We start from the raw sequence: 16713 nt of genomic DNA on the forward strand, positions 1-16713 counted from the left end.
TTTATGGAAATTCAAAATTCATGGGATGTTGTTGTGAAGCAGTTAACGTAGTTATACTTTGCTCATTTGGACAAATGATAGATTTTTAAAAAATAATTTTGTATACTAAAACGTGTACTTTATTTGGTCGGAATGTTTTGACATCACAAACGTTTTGCCGCTGTGTGTGGAGTTTAAAGACGCTCCCTTAAACTCTACAGGTGAGGTGTCGTTTTCATTGTGTTTCGCGTCTCAAATAAGAGTGATAGCAAATGTGAAAGAGTTGATGTTTCTTTATTTAAAAAGCCAAAATCGATTCTATACGGAATATTAAAGTATTTCATATGAACTAATCTATGATTTTCGTGTAGCTGCTTATAGAAAGGCGGTGGATTTTGTGAGTCTGTGTAAATAAGGTGAGAGCTGAGTGCTTTACAGTGACTTCCGCGTTCAGATTTCCTCTAAAGGACGTTTAGTTTTACATGTTTTATATTTTCTTTTGCGATCAGATGAAGGCGGTTTGTTTGTTCATTTGTTAACACACGACTAACATTGTGTATCTGAACGTGTATTGTATCTGTTTCTCTCAGGATCTGTTCAGCTGAATTATTGAGTTTGTTTGTCATTTCTATTCAGAGTCAGTGCTGGAGATCAGATTCTGTTTCATCATGGAGGACACACAAACATCCACAGATCAAGAGTTTTCTCCAGAATGCAGGTACTTTGAATAAACACTGTATTAAATCACCTTCAATGATGGGAGATGGGAGTCTCCGTGTTTATGTGTCTGGAGGTTTTTGTTAAAATTAAGATTTTATTATTTTTTTATGTTAAAAAAATAAATAAATAAAAAGCCTCCTCATTGAGTGTTTTTGATGAGAAATACATTAAAAGAAAATGATCATCATAATGAATTAAACCCATTTTGTTATAGTTCAGTTCAGCAGGAGAGATCAGAAGAGTCCAGCTGTGTGTCTGTGAGGAGCAACGCATCTATGGGACATCCAGTACAGTTTAAGAGTGGAGATACAAACACTGATCTCAGGTACAGTTTTATAGAAATGTAGGTAATACTTTTCATAAGTTACCTTATATGCTGTATCATCTCATGAATATTCAAACAGTTTTAATGTATTATAATATTTACTTATTTGTGGGTATAGCTTTTAAGAGTATGATGATTTATAAAACAAAATGAACACGTTGCATCCACTTAAATTACAATGAATTATATTTCTCACAGTTATAATGATTAATAAGTCTCATACATTGCCATGCTACTTGTGTTACTTAAAGTAGACAAAAACCACTTATAAGTAATAGTAGTAATAATAATAATAATAATAATAAATTCTCCAGCAGAAATAAGATCAGATTAGTGTGTATTATGACCAAGGGTGTAGTTTTGTTTTGAATATCTTTAATATGACATATTTTATGTAATTTAGGCACTTATAGGTTATATTTTGACAGTTCTAATTCAACATGCCATGGGAAGTAGGCCAATAATTACTTTTTAATAATAATAATAATAATAATAATAATAATAATATACAGGATTTGTTAAGAAAAAAGATCCAGTGTGAAGCCACAAGTCAATTCACTCGGTGGCCATCTTTGAAACGTGTTAAATAACATTATTCTTTGTCTTTATCTTTCGATGCCATCCGGCCATTCTCAGTCCTTGCACGGACCCATGGAAAGAAGTATGAACATGAAGCCATTTTATCTGTTCACAAACTTCTTCAAAGTTTATTATTACATCCACATATTATATAGTTGCATTGCAACGGGTTGTGCTTTAGTTTATCCAATGAGATACAGATTTAATATATGTGTGGTACACAAGCCAAGAAATATATGCTATATAAAAAGGAGTATGGCCAAGAAGTTCTGGACATATACGGAGCACACTTGGCCAAGGATTCCTCAACTCTGCACAGAAGGACAGACCAAACTCAATAACCTTCTGGCCTATAGCCATTGTTCTGGTCTGAACATCTGAACTCATGAGGAAATATGCATGTGTGCACATGAGTATATACACATTGAGATAAAGAAAGAGAACACAAAAGGGAGGGGGGATTGCAGAACTTACAAAAATATCTGATAGAGTTCATGATATAATCAAAATGCCTCTCAGGCATGCAAGTGCAGCTCCTCTTTAACGGATAAACATCAAATTCTCCAAAACCGTTCACTAAGCTTATGATAAAATTTAATATTTGGAATCACCAATGAAATCTGACAACACCTGTCTTAAATGTTGTTTCTTTTGCTCAAATAGTTATCAGGCTAGATCAGCAAGTGTGCATGCATGGTCCCAGGACGTCTAACCACAAGCTGCAGTGGAGCACTGACTTTACTGATTCGGGATTGGCTCTTTTACTCCAAAGACTAGGCTTTGTACAATAGCCCAGCCATATTGAGCGTTCCATTTTTCCCCCATTCAAAACTATACGAGTGACGCGTCTTGGATATTCTATAGTCTTTGCTTGAATTCAGCGAAACGCATAAATGGCTCAGTGATTTAACCTGTTAAATGTCACGCCTACGTTGACTATACTATATTACAATCAAATCTAATCTAATCTTGACAAACTATATATCGTTGGAAAGTTCTAAGACTCCCAAATATATATTTTACCATTATTTTTTGTTAAAAATTATGTAGGAAAAGTAATAGATGAATTTATGATAAGAGTGCACCCTCAGAAATCTACATTACAAAAGGAGCTTTGACCTTTGTTTAAAAAAATAAGACTTCCTCGTTGCCTTTTTCTCCATCACATTTTAGAAATCATCGGAAGTTATATATCACTTGAAAACATAAAATCTCAAAATTCATCCTTCAAAACCCATTTTAAAATAAGACATTGCATTACCATGTAAATGGCACATCAAAATCATCTTACAAAATGTTTTCAGTCATGAATTATAAAAATTTAGGTTTGTATCATGCACATTCAAGTCTATCTTCAAAAACGTGAGTGACAGTTATCAGCTTAAACTAGTTTAAAGCCAGATGAAACCGCACTATCAGACACCAGAAACACTGTGCAATGATACAGTCAGAAGGCATTTCAGACTACAAATTTCCATGGATTTACTGTAGTAACACGAATTGCATCATGGTACTGTCAGAAATGTGGGTATTTGTATCGAACATTATTATATCATTAATGTAGACATTAAATGTATTAAAGGAGTAATGCAATGTAATTATAGCATTTTTGTAATTAAGCTATATCATGTGTGCATTTAGCCTATACTAAATGTTGTAGACTATTGTTTTTCATACAAATGCCTAAAAGCCACAGTTATATTTTTACTATGGTATTGAGGTGTGCTGTATGTGTGGTCTAAAACCTGTTTTGTTATAGTTCAGTTCAGCAGGAGAGATCAGAAGAGTCCAGCTGTGTGTCTGTGAGGAGCGACGCATCTATGGGACATCCAGTACAGTTTAAGAGTGGAGATACAAACACTGATCTCAGGTACATTTTTATAAACATTTTAGTTATCACTTTTTATAGGAAACCTTATATGTTGTAGCATCATCTCATGAGTATTCGAACAGTTTTAATATATTATATTTAGTGGTCGACCGACAGTGTTTTTTGACAGCCGATGCTGATATCTTGGAAAACATAAAGTTTAAAGAATTCTAATTAACTGTCCATCACGCATAGAGCACACGATCATGCTGGATAAAAATGCACACTTCACAAGATCTCACAGCTGGATTCAACTAAGTTTGCTTTTATATGGAGCCCGCTGATGCGAGGCAGGTGCGGGTGATCAGCCCGTGATGAGCTTCGAACCCGTACTCCTCGTGAATTACCATGGCAACGCTGATGTGGAATCGGGAAGCTTGTCACAAAATGTTCATTAGTCATTCAAATATTGGTTTAAATTATATAAATGTGTATTTGTTTTATGCTTGCCTTTCTATTACTAATAATATAAAAGGTATCGTTATAATACATTTTGTATAGATTAATTAATTTGTTTAACCTTTCTATCTGATTATTAGACAGACTACTATCTGTTTTAGACAGAACTGTTAACAATGACCGTAAACGAGGGAGAATGTGAGCACTCTGCCGTCAAAATAAAAGTCCTGCCTCAAACACATCGGCCAAGCAGAAAAACTCATCAGCCTATGCCAATATTTAAAAAATGACAAATATGGACATATATTGATTTTGTTGATATATTGGTTGACCACTCAAACTTAACATAACTTAACATTTTATTTCTTACTCCTTAACAGTTCATCAGTCTGTTAATGATTTAATCTTTGCAGTTTCTTGAATATTTGAAGGCCAGATTTTTTCATCACTCAACATTAGAACTAGGGATGCACGGAAACTGATAATCAGTAGTGCTCCTGTACTCGTACTCCTTAAAATGCCCCGATACCAAATGCTGATATCACATTACATCTCACTTCCCAATATTCCAACCCAAATCATCACCCACCGCCTCCTTGCTTATTGCAGTCTCATTTGAATAGGATGGCCATTCATCAACTATCAGAAATCCATTTATCTGGACCATCCTTTGTACTGAAGCATTTGTAAGTGAAGTTTCTTATTATGAGGTTTGGTTAGCAGTGACTGAAACGCAGCTTTACACACAACTGTCAGTCTCCATGGAGAGGATCTTGAGGCTTCAGTAGCTTCAAACACCTGTCTGCTGTTCAGCAGTGGCTTTTTTTTTTACAGCTGACATTACAAAACATTTAATTAGTTTGACAGAAACTTTCCTTAATAAATCTTCATCTGACCAAGATCTTTTGTGCTCTAAGTCACTCACAAATCTTTTGACGGTTCAATATTCTCTATTTGCTTTTAGCCAATTATTGTTTATTTTGATAACTTTTGTAAGACATTGCATTGTTTCATACTTTTCATTTTCAGAAATATCTTTCTTCCTCACCATATTTCATTAGAACTGTGACTTGCTCAATAATGTGGAACAACCTCTTTAAGTAAGATCTCCATTTACAGAAGACCTGGCAAACTATTGACCAAAGCAGTCTGAGATTGATACCTGAAATGATGTGAAAAACAACATGAACAAAAATCTGACTCTTTATTGTACCGAAATCCTATTGATAGGCCATTTACATAATACTTTGGAACACGGTGTATATGAGTGGCATTGGAATATAAATCGTAGCACGTTCCTGATAAAAAAAAACAAAAACGTGACTACTGTTTGTGAAAACATCACAGTTAGGAGATTCAAAATGAGTGGCTCCCTGCATTATTACAGCAAAGCGCATGATTACAGTACTAAGCCGCTGTATTGGAGGAGCTCTAAAAAATAAATTATTGGGCATAATTAGGTGTGAAAATAACCAAAAGGATATACAGTAAAACCATAAATGATTCAGAAACGAGTTATCATTTTTTTTAATATATATATATATATATATATATATATATATATATATATATATATATATATATATTATTACTAGCGGGTGCAGGATACTATAGTTCATTTATGTAAGTGAGGATAGCAAAATAAACCGACAAATTATTCCCAAAAATTCTTCATACACTGGACTACCAGTAAAATTGATACAAATTTAGGACCAAAAATTATTCAGACTGAGTCTGGGAAAAAAATTTACCTGGATCACAGCAAATCCAGGAGACTACAGGCTGTCATTAAGACTAAGGTTTCCCCGACTAAGTATTAATAGTTGTGTAAATACTGTCATACTAACAGCTGTCTGAATAATTTTTGGTTGATTGTAATCCATTACATACCTTACTATCCAAGTTATCTAACATTATCAAGCTGAATTTTTTCTGACACAGTTTAACTCTGAGTTCTTGTTATAATTTATTACTATCTTCTAAACAATGTCAGGAATGTTGAAGTTGTCTGAATAATTTTGGTTTGACCATATCTATTTAATAAATTAAGTTCACTAGCTGAAATTATACATACTCTTAATATTGTACAAATTTACATATGCAAATACAATATTCGTACTCTTTATCAGGAAGTACCAAAAATAAAAGTAATGGTACTGGAAAAAGTGGTATCTGAAGCCATTTTTGGCACTCAATTCTAACTTGTACTTGCTTTTGTGAAAATCTAGCATAGTTCTTTACCAGGCCAATAATTACTTCATATGTTGTATTATCTCATGAATATTCAAATGTTTTAATGTATTATAATATTTACTTATTTGTGGTTATAGCTTTTAAGATTATGATATTGCACTTTTTTCAGTTGAAAGTAGACATTAATTAAATGTATTAAAGGAGTAATGCAATGTAATTATAGCATTTTTGTAATTAAGCTATATCATGTGTGCATTTAGCCTATACTAAATGTTGTAGACTATTGTTTTTCATACAAATGCCTAAAAGCCACAGTTATATTTTTACTATGGTATTGAGGTGTGCTGTATGTGTGGTCTAAAACCAGTTTTGTTATAGTTCAGTTCAGCAGGAGAGATCAGAAGCAGAGTCCAGCTGTGTGTCTGTGAGGAGCGACGCATCTATGGGACATCCAGTACAGTTTAAGAGTGGAGATACAAACACTGATCTCAGGTACATTTTTATAAACATTTTAGTGCCACTTAGCAGCTCATAGAAGGAATGGTGCATCCCAAAACAATGTTTGAGTGTCATCAACTCGATCTGTGGTAATAATGTTGGAGTGGCTAGCAGTAAATATCTAGCTGAGGGGAGGGACAAACACCCAGCTCTCAAACGAGGGGGAGCTCGACCTACCGCATGTTCCAAGCTGGAACAGCTAGAAATAGATGTACTTAGCTGAGGGAGCACAGCCCAACTCATGAGAAAGGGGGCTCAACTTGCAGCATATTCCATGCCGGAACGGCCAGCAGTAGGTTAACTAGCTGAGGGAGCACAACCCCAACTCTCAACAAGAGAGGAGGGGGCTCGACCTACAGCCTGATCATGAGAATCAGAAGAAAGAGCCGCCAGAAAAACGGTGTGCCAATTTTCCCACGCGTCCATCGTGTAGCCAGCTGCGAACGTTCTGGCAGGGCAGTCAGTTTCCCACACCCCAAGCTTCTTGTCGAGAAGATGGTGTCAATTTGCGTTGAGAGACCAGTTAATCAAATCCATAATTTCAGTCTAGGAGAGCAGTGCAGGGAGAGTCTCTCAGAAGCAGGCAAGCAGGGAAGGCAGGGAGGAAATGCGTCTGCCTACGTTGCTAAAATCATTTGTTCATTTTTTTTCCTCAATGTACAAAGCACCCCATATTGACCGAAAAACACAGAATTGTTGACATTTTTGCACATTAATAAAGAAAAACTGAAATATCACATCACATATCACAATTTAACATTGCTCAGTATTTAGTAGAAGGACCCTTTTGATCTAATACAGCCATGAGTCTTTTTGGGAAAGAAGCAACAAGTTTTTCACACCTGCATTTGGGGATCCTCTGCCATTCCTCCTTGCAGATCCTCTCCAGTTCTGTCAGGTTGGATAGTAAATGTTGGTGGACAGCCATTTTCAGGTATCTCCAGAGATGCTATATTGGGTTTAAGTCAGGGCTCATACTGGGCCATTCAAGAACAGTCACGGAGTTGTTGTGAAGCCACTGCTTTATTTTAGCTGTGTGCTTAGGATCATTGTCTTGTTGGAAGGTGATCCTTCGGCCCAGTCTGAGGTCCTGAGCACTCTGGAGAAGGTTTTCATCCAGGATATCCCTGTACTTGGCCGCATTCATCTTTCCCTCAATTGCAACCAGTCGTCCTGTCCCTACAGCTGAAAAACACCCCCACTGCATGACCGTTGGGACTGTATTGGACAGGTGATGAGCAGTGACTGGTTTTTTCCACACATACCGCTTAGAATTAACGCCAAAAGTTCTATCTTGGTCTCATCAGACCAGAGAATCTTATTTCTCACCATGTGTTTTTTTTTTAAGCAAACTCCATGCAGGCTATCTTGTGTCTTGCATTGAGGAGAGGCTTCCGTCGGGCCACTCTGCCATAAAGCCCTAGCTTGTGTAGGGCTGCAGTGATAGTTGACTTTCTACAACTTTCTCCCATCTCCCGACTGCATCTCTGGAGTCCAGCTACCATGATCTCTTACATGCACTGTGAGCTGTAAGGTCATATATAAAATATATATATATATAAAAAAAAAAATCCATCTCAAGGATGATCATAAGATCTGAAGATAAGGTCTGAATACTTAGGACCATGTGATATTTAGGTTTTTATATTTTTCTTTTTTTTAAATGGGCAAAAATTCAACAATTCTATGTTTTTCTGTCAATATGGGGTGCTGTGTGTACATTGAGGAAAACAATGAATGCTGCAAGTCCAACCTTGCAGCGTAGTGTTCCATAACCTCAACAGCTCGAGGGAACCAGATGTCCGCCCCTCTTTCCTTGAAAAGAGAGACAACCAGGAGCGGACACTCACAAATGCATGCAAATTGACCCCTCAAGGACATTGCGTGCATGATCTTAGCCCAAATAACCAAAGCCGTGATTGTGTGTCATCGGATATCAAACGACAATGACATGGATGCTTACATCCTCTAAACGTTTTGCTAGTGCCTGTTTTACAAGGTTTTTAATGTTTTATTTTAACCTTTTTAAGCCGAAGTGCAGCATATACAAAAGGAAATTACTGATAGGGAGGAATTTACCGTCAGATGCTTAATATGTTCTCACTGCGACACAATGCGCAGCATGTATTCAGCTCCCACGGGAGTGGGCATGCTCCGCCCACTCGCTAGATTATCACAGAAATCAAGCGCAAGCAAAAACTGCTGCTGTGTATGTATCCCTATTCCTGAAAGAGGTGAATGCACTCATGCAAATGTTGCTACAAACTCTGAATAGTAAATAGTAAATAGTGAAAAACTCACGTCCCCTCCGAGTCTTGCGAATGCAACATAATGAGCGCAGCAGAGCACATCCAACTGCCTCGAGAGCTGAACGCTTGCGCTTGCTCTTAACTACACAGAAACACATACACACCACAGCATGGGAGCCATGTGAACTGCAGGTATCCGAGCAAAGCATCTGGCGAGAAACATGTACTCCTAGATGCTGTACGCTTCAAACAATAGTCAATGAAGACGAAGAACAGGGTGACGTGTTCTCCCGGTGCTTATTTATAGTCCGAGGCTGTCGCCGGCCAACTTGTTGGTATTTTTACAATGTATGATTCAGACATGGGTCACGGTGAGGTGTTCCCGCATAGCGCCCCCTAGGGGAAGCAGTTCGAAGTTCCCTTGAAAGGGAACCATTTTAATTCAAATTCCCACAAAAATGCTAAATACATGTTATTTGGATTGTCTAATTCAAGTAAAATCAGAATGGTCCGATTTTACCTTTGTGAATGAGACGCAAATGTCACTCTCTGACAGCTGGTGCCACTAATGGAACAGCAGGTATTTAAAGGCTGCTGCCCGTTTAAAACTGAGTGCTCGGATCCGATTACTTAAGACATAACCAACTGTGTTTAAGAGAATAGTTGCAGAGACAATTATTTTGAGATAATTTTGTGTGTTTGTGTTCATTCCTTTCATTCAGAAGCTAGGATACGTGAAAGATGAATCAATTGTGTACGTGCATTGTCTGAAACACTCCTCTCAGCGCGTGCTAGGAATGACTGTGCGCAACCTCCGAATGCGTGTGAATTGTTTAAAATATTTTGAATCGGCAAGAGATGGCAACAAGTGCAAATTATCAACTACGATCCATTTCATCCCTTCAAGCTAGTGAACAACTAAAATCAAGCTAGGAATTTTACATCGATATTTTCAAGTTCGCCCATCAGGCAGGGTGATGATACATTTTGGAGCCCGACTGGAAAACACCATAGGCAAGGCAAGTTTATTTATATAGCACATTTCGTACACAATGGTAATTCAAAGTGCTTTACATAAAAGATAGTCAGAAAAATAATAACAAGAATAAAACAAGCAATTTTAAAACTTTTAAAATTATGCTTATTTAAAATGAATTTAAAACAGTTAGAAAATGATTTTACATAAAAAAAATAAAATAAAAAACAGTGAAAATATAGTGCAATCAGTTCGGACATTGCACAGTGCTCATTCAGTAAATGCACAGCTAAACAGATGAGTTTTAAGTCTAGATTTAATTGTGACTAGTGTTTTAGCACATCTGATCTCTTCTGTAAGCTGATTCCAACTGCGGGCAGCATAGTAACTAAAGGAGGACTCCCCTTGTTTTGTGTGAACCCTTGGTATTTCTAACTGACTCGATCCTAGTGATCTGAGTGGTCTGTTAGGCTTCTATTCAGTGAGCATATCTGCAATATATTTCGGTCCTAGGTCATTTAGTGACTTATATACGAGTAAAAGTTCTTTAAAATCAATCCTAAATGTAACTGGAAGCCAGTGTAAGGACCTGAGGACTGGTGTGATATGCTCAGATTTTTTGGTTCTAGTCAGAATCCTGGCAGCAGCATTCTGGATGAGCTGCAGCTGTCTAAGCGTGTACTCACACTTCCAGTTTGAACCGTGCCCGAGTGCGTTTGACCACCAAAGCGCGGTTCGTTTGACTAGTGTGAGTGCTCCGAATCGTGCCCGGGCGCGGCTCGATTGGCCGGCCCTGGCCCGCTTGGAAGAGGTGGGCCAGGGCACGGTTCAGTTGGACTCGGGCGCGGTTCGCATGCAGTGTGAGCGCTAACCGTGCCGGGGCACGGAAAGCACACTTTAAGCACACTTTTGGAAAAAGATGTGGGAAGTGTGTCAAGACAACAGGTTGACGATTTTAGTTGCTGCACTATGTCTTCCAGAATTTTGCTATCAATTGTTTCAAAAATAGACATAGCATCTTTTTGATATTTTGGCCGAATCTGTCTGACCTCTGCATTTCTTGAGGATGTGCTAATCGCCTTCCTGATATTTATGATCTTCTCAGAAAAGAAAGAAGCAAACTCATTGCATTTGCTGTCTGAGAGCATATTACTGGGATTCTGACTTGAGGGGGTTTGTCAGTCTCTCAACAGTGGCAAAAAGAGTATGAGTGTTATTTAAGTTACAGTTTATAAGGTTTGAGAAGAAAATCGGTCTAGATGTGGCTAGATTCACATTAAAAGCATGAAGGCTGTCTTTATAGATGCTATAGTGAATTTCAAGTTTCGTCTTCGGTACGAAATATAATAAGAACTATAAAACACTAAGGATTACAAGGATTAATGAGCTGCTGGATTCATGAATATTAATCAGCTTTTGTGCGTTCGGTTGAACTGATTTGCTGAAATCAAAACAGGGACGATAATAGGTGAGTGCCAGCCAATGAAATTGCCATTTGCACATTAACTCCACACACTACCGAAAAACCTGGATATTCTTAAAAGCTGAAAACTTCCATAGGAAAGCTGTTATTTTGACAGGAAAATGCAACAAATAATATTGTTTAAATGTAGCAGGTCAATTTTCTGTCTTTCTGTCTATCTGTGCGACTTCACACTAGAGTTTACCGTACATTAAATACAGGTGCGCTGCGCATCCATTGAGATGAACTGAGAATATCACAGATCGGTTGACGGAGAGTGAAACTCTGAAGCGCTCAGAGTCAGAGTGTTTGCGAGTGAAAATATATCTGTTTTAAACTTATACTTAGCCTCCAACTCACACACTGGCGATTAAAATTTGAGAATTTATTAGCCATTAGCTAATATTAGACAATTAAATCGCCAGAATGAAGATTTAGTCGCATATATGCGATTGATTTACTCGCAATGTAGAGGATTGGGTTGACAAAAAATGGATAGCTTCCCTTCTGTGACTATCATGCAAGCGCAAGGCAACACTGTGTGCATGTAATACTCATGGGAGTTGTAGTGTCGTAAAGTCACACTGCAATATTGCTTATTTCAGATGCCTTTTAAAAATACTACAGTTACTCAACCCGCCAAAGTGACTAGTTGGAGTCACTGTGTTACCCGCCACAAGCTAAACCCACCCGCATTTGGCGGGTGTTAATATCAAGCCCCCGACCAGCATAGAAAGTACCATAAGTACCAAGGCAGTTAATATTCCTCCATACTATGATGACTAGGCAGAAGACTTCAATAAAACCATGGCTACACAATTATCACTGCTCCTGGGACTGTTCTATTGAGTTACTCTCAAATGCTATGCCTCCCAAAAGTAGAATTTACCCATTATCCAGAACTGAGACCCAAGCCATGGAGGAGTATATTGAGGAAGCCTTGAGTTCAGGATTCATCCGGCCCTCTACGTCACCAGCTGCAGCAGGATTCTTCTTTGTGGAGAAAAAGAATGGAGGACTATGGCCATGTATTGACTATAGAGGACTTAATAACGTCACCGTAAAATTCAGATACCACCTGCCACTGGCTCCTTCAGAACCTCAAATAACTCTGTGAGGCCACTATATGCACCAAACTCAACCTACGGAGTGCATATAACCTGATCCGAATTAATTAAAAAGGGTGACGGATGGAAAACTGATTTCCTCACCATTAGGGGGCATTACAAATATCAGGTCATGCCATATGGACTCGCTAACGCTCCAGCAGTTTTTCAATCATTCATCAATGAGATTTTCCGAGACATCCTAAACCAGTACGTAATAGCCTACATTGAGATGACATCTTGATCTATTCAAAAAAAGAAGAGGAACATATTAACCCTTTAGGCACCAGAGGTTTTTTCCGAAAACATTTAGTTTTAACATCTTCATTTCAAAAGGCTATAGCTTAAAAGTGATTTCATATAGAGACTTTCTGTCAATTATAAAAATATTAAGGATGACCCAATGTTTATGTAGGGATCACATTTTTCCATCTAATTTGCATACTATGACGTCATATGGTGGTGGCCAGCTTGAATTATAGAATTTTCATGAAAAGTCACGTTTAGATGATAAAATGCAGCACTTCTTTCCCCCCAAACTGTCCCTCACTTTCTGTGTGCCATGGTAAATGCTCAGGTAAATAGTAAGTAGTAAACAAACTGTGTAAATCATTACTAATAAATGATAGAAACGAACCGAATGCATGTAGCGGTTGGCCTTTTGCTGTAAAGATTTTAAATTTACTACATACAGCAGGCACTTTGATTCCATGTATGGAGACATAAATATTATTCATATGGCACACAAACACAAGTGGACAAGACCGGTTTAGTTCAAAAGCTATGCCCCGTGTCACACCGCCTCTGCTCCTGCTACGAGCAGCGCGGCCAGATCTGCCTCACGCACGCGCCAAGTGTGCACAGCTTTGACTACTGTCATTGTCATTGCGACTCCCCACCCTGCCTCCACATTGCCCCCTAACTGTCCTATGAATACTTCAACCTCATCTTACATATCCAGTGGCATTAGACAAAGTCTCCACTACAATACTGCGATTGCGGAGAGGCACACGGTCAGACGACAAAGTTCATGTCTAGCGCGGTAAAAATATCACGCCTCGCTCCCCACAACACTAACACGCCTGCTAATTTTGTGATGAACACTCCGACCCAGGGAAACATTGTTCACACCACTGACATTCTACACAATTTACATTGGGCAAAGGATTCACTGTTTGTGCTTGGTGTAGGGCTATCAGTGTTTGGAATAACGGCGTTTAAAAGAACTGCGTTAGGTAACAACGTTATTTTTTTCAGTAACGCGGTAATCTAATTAATTACTTATCCCGTCGTTACAACGCCGTTAACGTTACTGAACATTAAGTGCGGTGCGTTACTATGCATTAATTTAATAAACTATGCAATCCGAATGTACCCCTGGCTCACACAGCGAGTGAGCAGGTGGTTTAATGACGAGATAAGCGGTTGTGATTGGCTAAGGCAGAGTCATGTGTTTCATGGTAGCCAATCAGAGCCAGTGTTTTTACACACATGCCGGCACACGCGGCTGCGCCAACGGCGCCAAACACACACACACACACACAGCTACAGAGAGATTTGCAGCAGAGATGGCGAGTCAGGAGCTATCCCATGAAAAGTTGGCATTTTCAAGGTGAAGATATAAGCACTACATGAAATTAATTGTGGTCAAAGGCAAGAACGTGCATGTGATGTGTACATGTAATTTGTGACATGCATCTACAAAGCTATTTGCCAAAAACTCTTTTCTTACAAAGATAATACTTGAAGTGCAGGATAAAACTCTTGCTGTCTGTTGAAGTGCAATAAATATAGAAAGTTATGTACCTGTCTGTTCTACTCATTTCAACTGACTTGTGAAAACTGAAAAAAAAAAAAAAGTACAAATTCTCTGACATGTAGCAACTTTTTTTTCTTCTTTTTTTTTTTTTTTTTTTACAGTAACGCAAATAGTTACTTTCCATGGTAACGTTACTTTTATTATAGAGTAATTCAGTTACTAACTCGGTTACTTTTTGGAACAAGTAGTGAGTAACTATAACTAATAACTTTTTTAAAGTAACGTTCCCAACACTGAGGGCTATACTTTCACTTTCAGTATCACCGTCACATCCGAATGCAGATATTCCCCTTCAGAATCAGGGTCCGCGAATAGAAGTCCCAACACTTCATTGCAGGTTTATTGAAGCTTTATTGATGCCATTAGATAATAATAATAATAATAATAATAATAATAATGCCAATTCTTGTTTACGTTGACAATATTGCTCTGATAAAATGGCTCACTCTCACACTAGCTCCGCTTTTGTCGCACTGATTCAATGCGCTCTAGCTCGAAGATTTTGTGTAGAAGCATGACGTTTCAGAGATGAAGTATTACATGTCTGCTATCTGATGCAGGGGAGGTCGCATGAAATTTGACACCCTATTTGACAAAATCAGCCGTTTTCTTCAGTGCCGCATCTTGTCGAGTAAACTCGACTGTGGCGCCAAGAGGGTTAACCATGTCAGGACCGTTCTCACTCGACTACTGAAGAATCAATTGTATGTTAAGACAGAGAAGTGTGAGATTCACGTCAGACAGACTTAATTTCTTGGTTATAATATTTGTCATCAAGGTGTCAAGATGGATGAAACCAAGGTCAAGGCAGTAACAGAATGGCCACAGCCATCTTCTATCAAAGAGCTTCAAAGAATTCTGGGGTTGCTAATTTCTATAGGCAGTTTATCAGATATTACATTATGATTTCTTCACCCTTGACATCTCTTTTAAAAGGCAAACCTTCTAAACTTAAGTGGAACGAGGAGGCCACCGAAGCATTCAATACTCTGAAGGCCAGGTTTAACACCGCCCTCATCCTCAAACATCCGGACCCCGATCTTCCATTCATACTGGAGGTGGATGCTTCTGACTCTGGAATCGGGGCCGTGCTCTCACAATGCCATGGCCAACCTGGCAAATTGTATCCCTGTGCATTCTTCTGTAGAAAATTAACAGCAGTAGAGAGAAACTATAATGTCGAAAAAAGAACTCCTGTCCATGAAAGCAGCCATAGAACAATGGAGACACTGGCTCGAGGGAGCAGCCCACCCCTTCCAGGTAATTACTGATCACAAGAACCTGGAATATATCAAAGGTGCCAAAAGACTCAAGCCTGCTGGTCCCTATTTTTCACGCGATTCCAGTTCACTGTAACCTATCGTCTTGGCAGTAAGAACATCAAAGCAGATGCCCTCTCTAGACAGTATGACCTTTCCTTCGACAACCATACCCCTGAAAGTATACTCACCTCATCTGTAATCATTGCCCCAATTACCTGGGATATCAAAGAACCAGCCCCTGCTAACTGCCTACCTAATAAACACTACATTCCACAAAATCTGCGGCACCGGGTAATGCAATGGGTCCACACATCTGTCAGCTCTGGCCACCCTGGAATATCCCGCACATTGCATCTGTTACGCAACTCATGCTGTTGGTCCTCAATGACTAAAGATGTCACTGCCTATGTCAAAGCCTGTCAAGTTTGTGCCCAATCTAAGACTCCCGAAGAATTGCCCTCAGGACTCCTCCAACCACTGCCCATTCCACAACGTCCCTGGTTGCATCTGTTACTCAACTCAGTCTGGTGGTCCTTAATGACTAAAGATGTCACTGCCTATGTCAAAGCCTGTCAAGTTTGTGCCCAATCTAAGACTCCCGAAGAATTGCCCTCAGGACTCCTTCAACCACTGCCCATTCCACAACATCCCTGGTCCCATCTCTCCATTGACTTTCACAGACTTACCCCTGTCCAACGGTTTCACTGCCATATTAGTTATCATAGACCGGTTTTCGAAATCATGTCATTTGGTCCCCTTAAATGGACTCCCCACAGCCATGGAAACGGCTCAGAATATGTTTCATCATGTGTTCCAGAATTATGGCATCCCAGAAGATATCGTCAGTGACAGAGGTACTCCGTTCACATCACAAGTTTGGAGAGCCTTTTGTAAACAACTTGATATTAACGTCAGTCTAACGTCTGGTTACCACCCACAAGCAAACGGACAGGCAGAACAACTAAACCAAGAACTGGGCATATATCTCTGATCCTACTTCCGCAGAGAACAGCATAGATACTCATAATTCCTCCCGTGGGCAGAATATGAACAAAACTCACTGACTCACTCATCAACAGGTCTGACTCTCTTCCATTGCGTCCTTGGCTACCAACCCCCTTATGTTACCATGGTCTGGTGAACCCTCATCGGTCCCTGCAGTGGACGTTTGGATTCGACATAGTGAGAAGGTGTGGGATAGTGCACATGTACGCCTGCAACGAACTGTACGAAGACAGGAACTTCAGTCCAACAAGCAATGGTGCCCAAATGGAGG

At 39.0% G+C, this 16713-nt stretch overlaps 1 protein-coding gene across 1 annotated transcript in view; it reads left to right on the plus strand.

The window, feature by feature from the left end:
- The first annotated feature begins 377 nt into the window (after positions 1–377).
- The window catches only part of LOC127964734 (NACHT, LRR and PYD domains-containing protein 3-like), a 38801-nt gene continuing 22465 nt past the window's right edge, over positions 378–16713 (plus strand). The window contains exons 1-3 of the mRNA XM_052565042.1: positions 378–395; positions 616–697; positions 6444–6557. Of these exons, the coding sequence (XP_052421002.1) occupies positions 648–697; positions 6444–6557 (164 nt within the window). The 5' untranslated portion in view covers positions 378–395; positions 616–647. The remainder of the gene's footprint in view (positions 396–615; positions 698–6443; positions 6558–16713) is intronic.

Source organism: Carassius gibelio, chromosome B9, assembly GCF_023724105.1.
Source record: "Carassius gibelio isolate Cgi1373 ecotype wild population from Czech Republic chromosome B9, carGib1.2-hapl.c, whole genome shotgun sequence".
Classification (NCBI taxonomy): Eukaryota; Metazoa; Chordata; class Actinopteri; order Cypriniformes; family Cyprinidae; genus Carassius; species Carassius gibelio.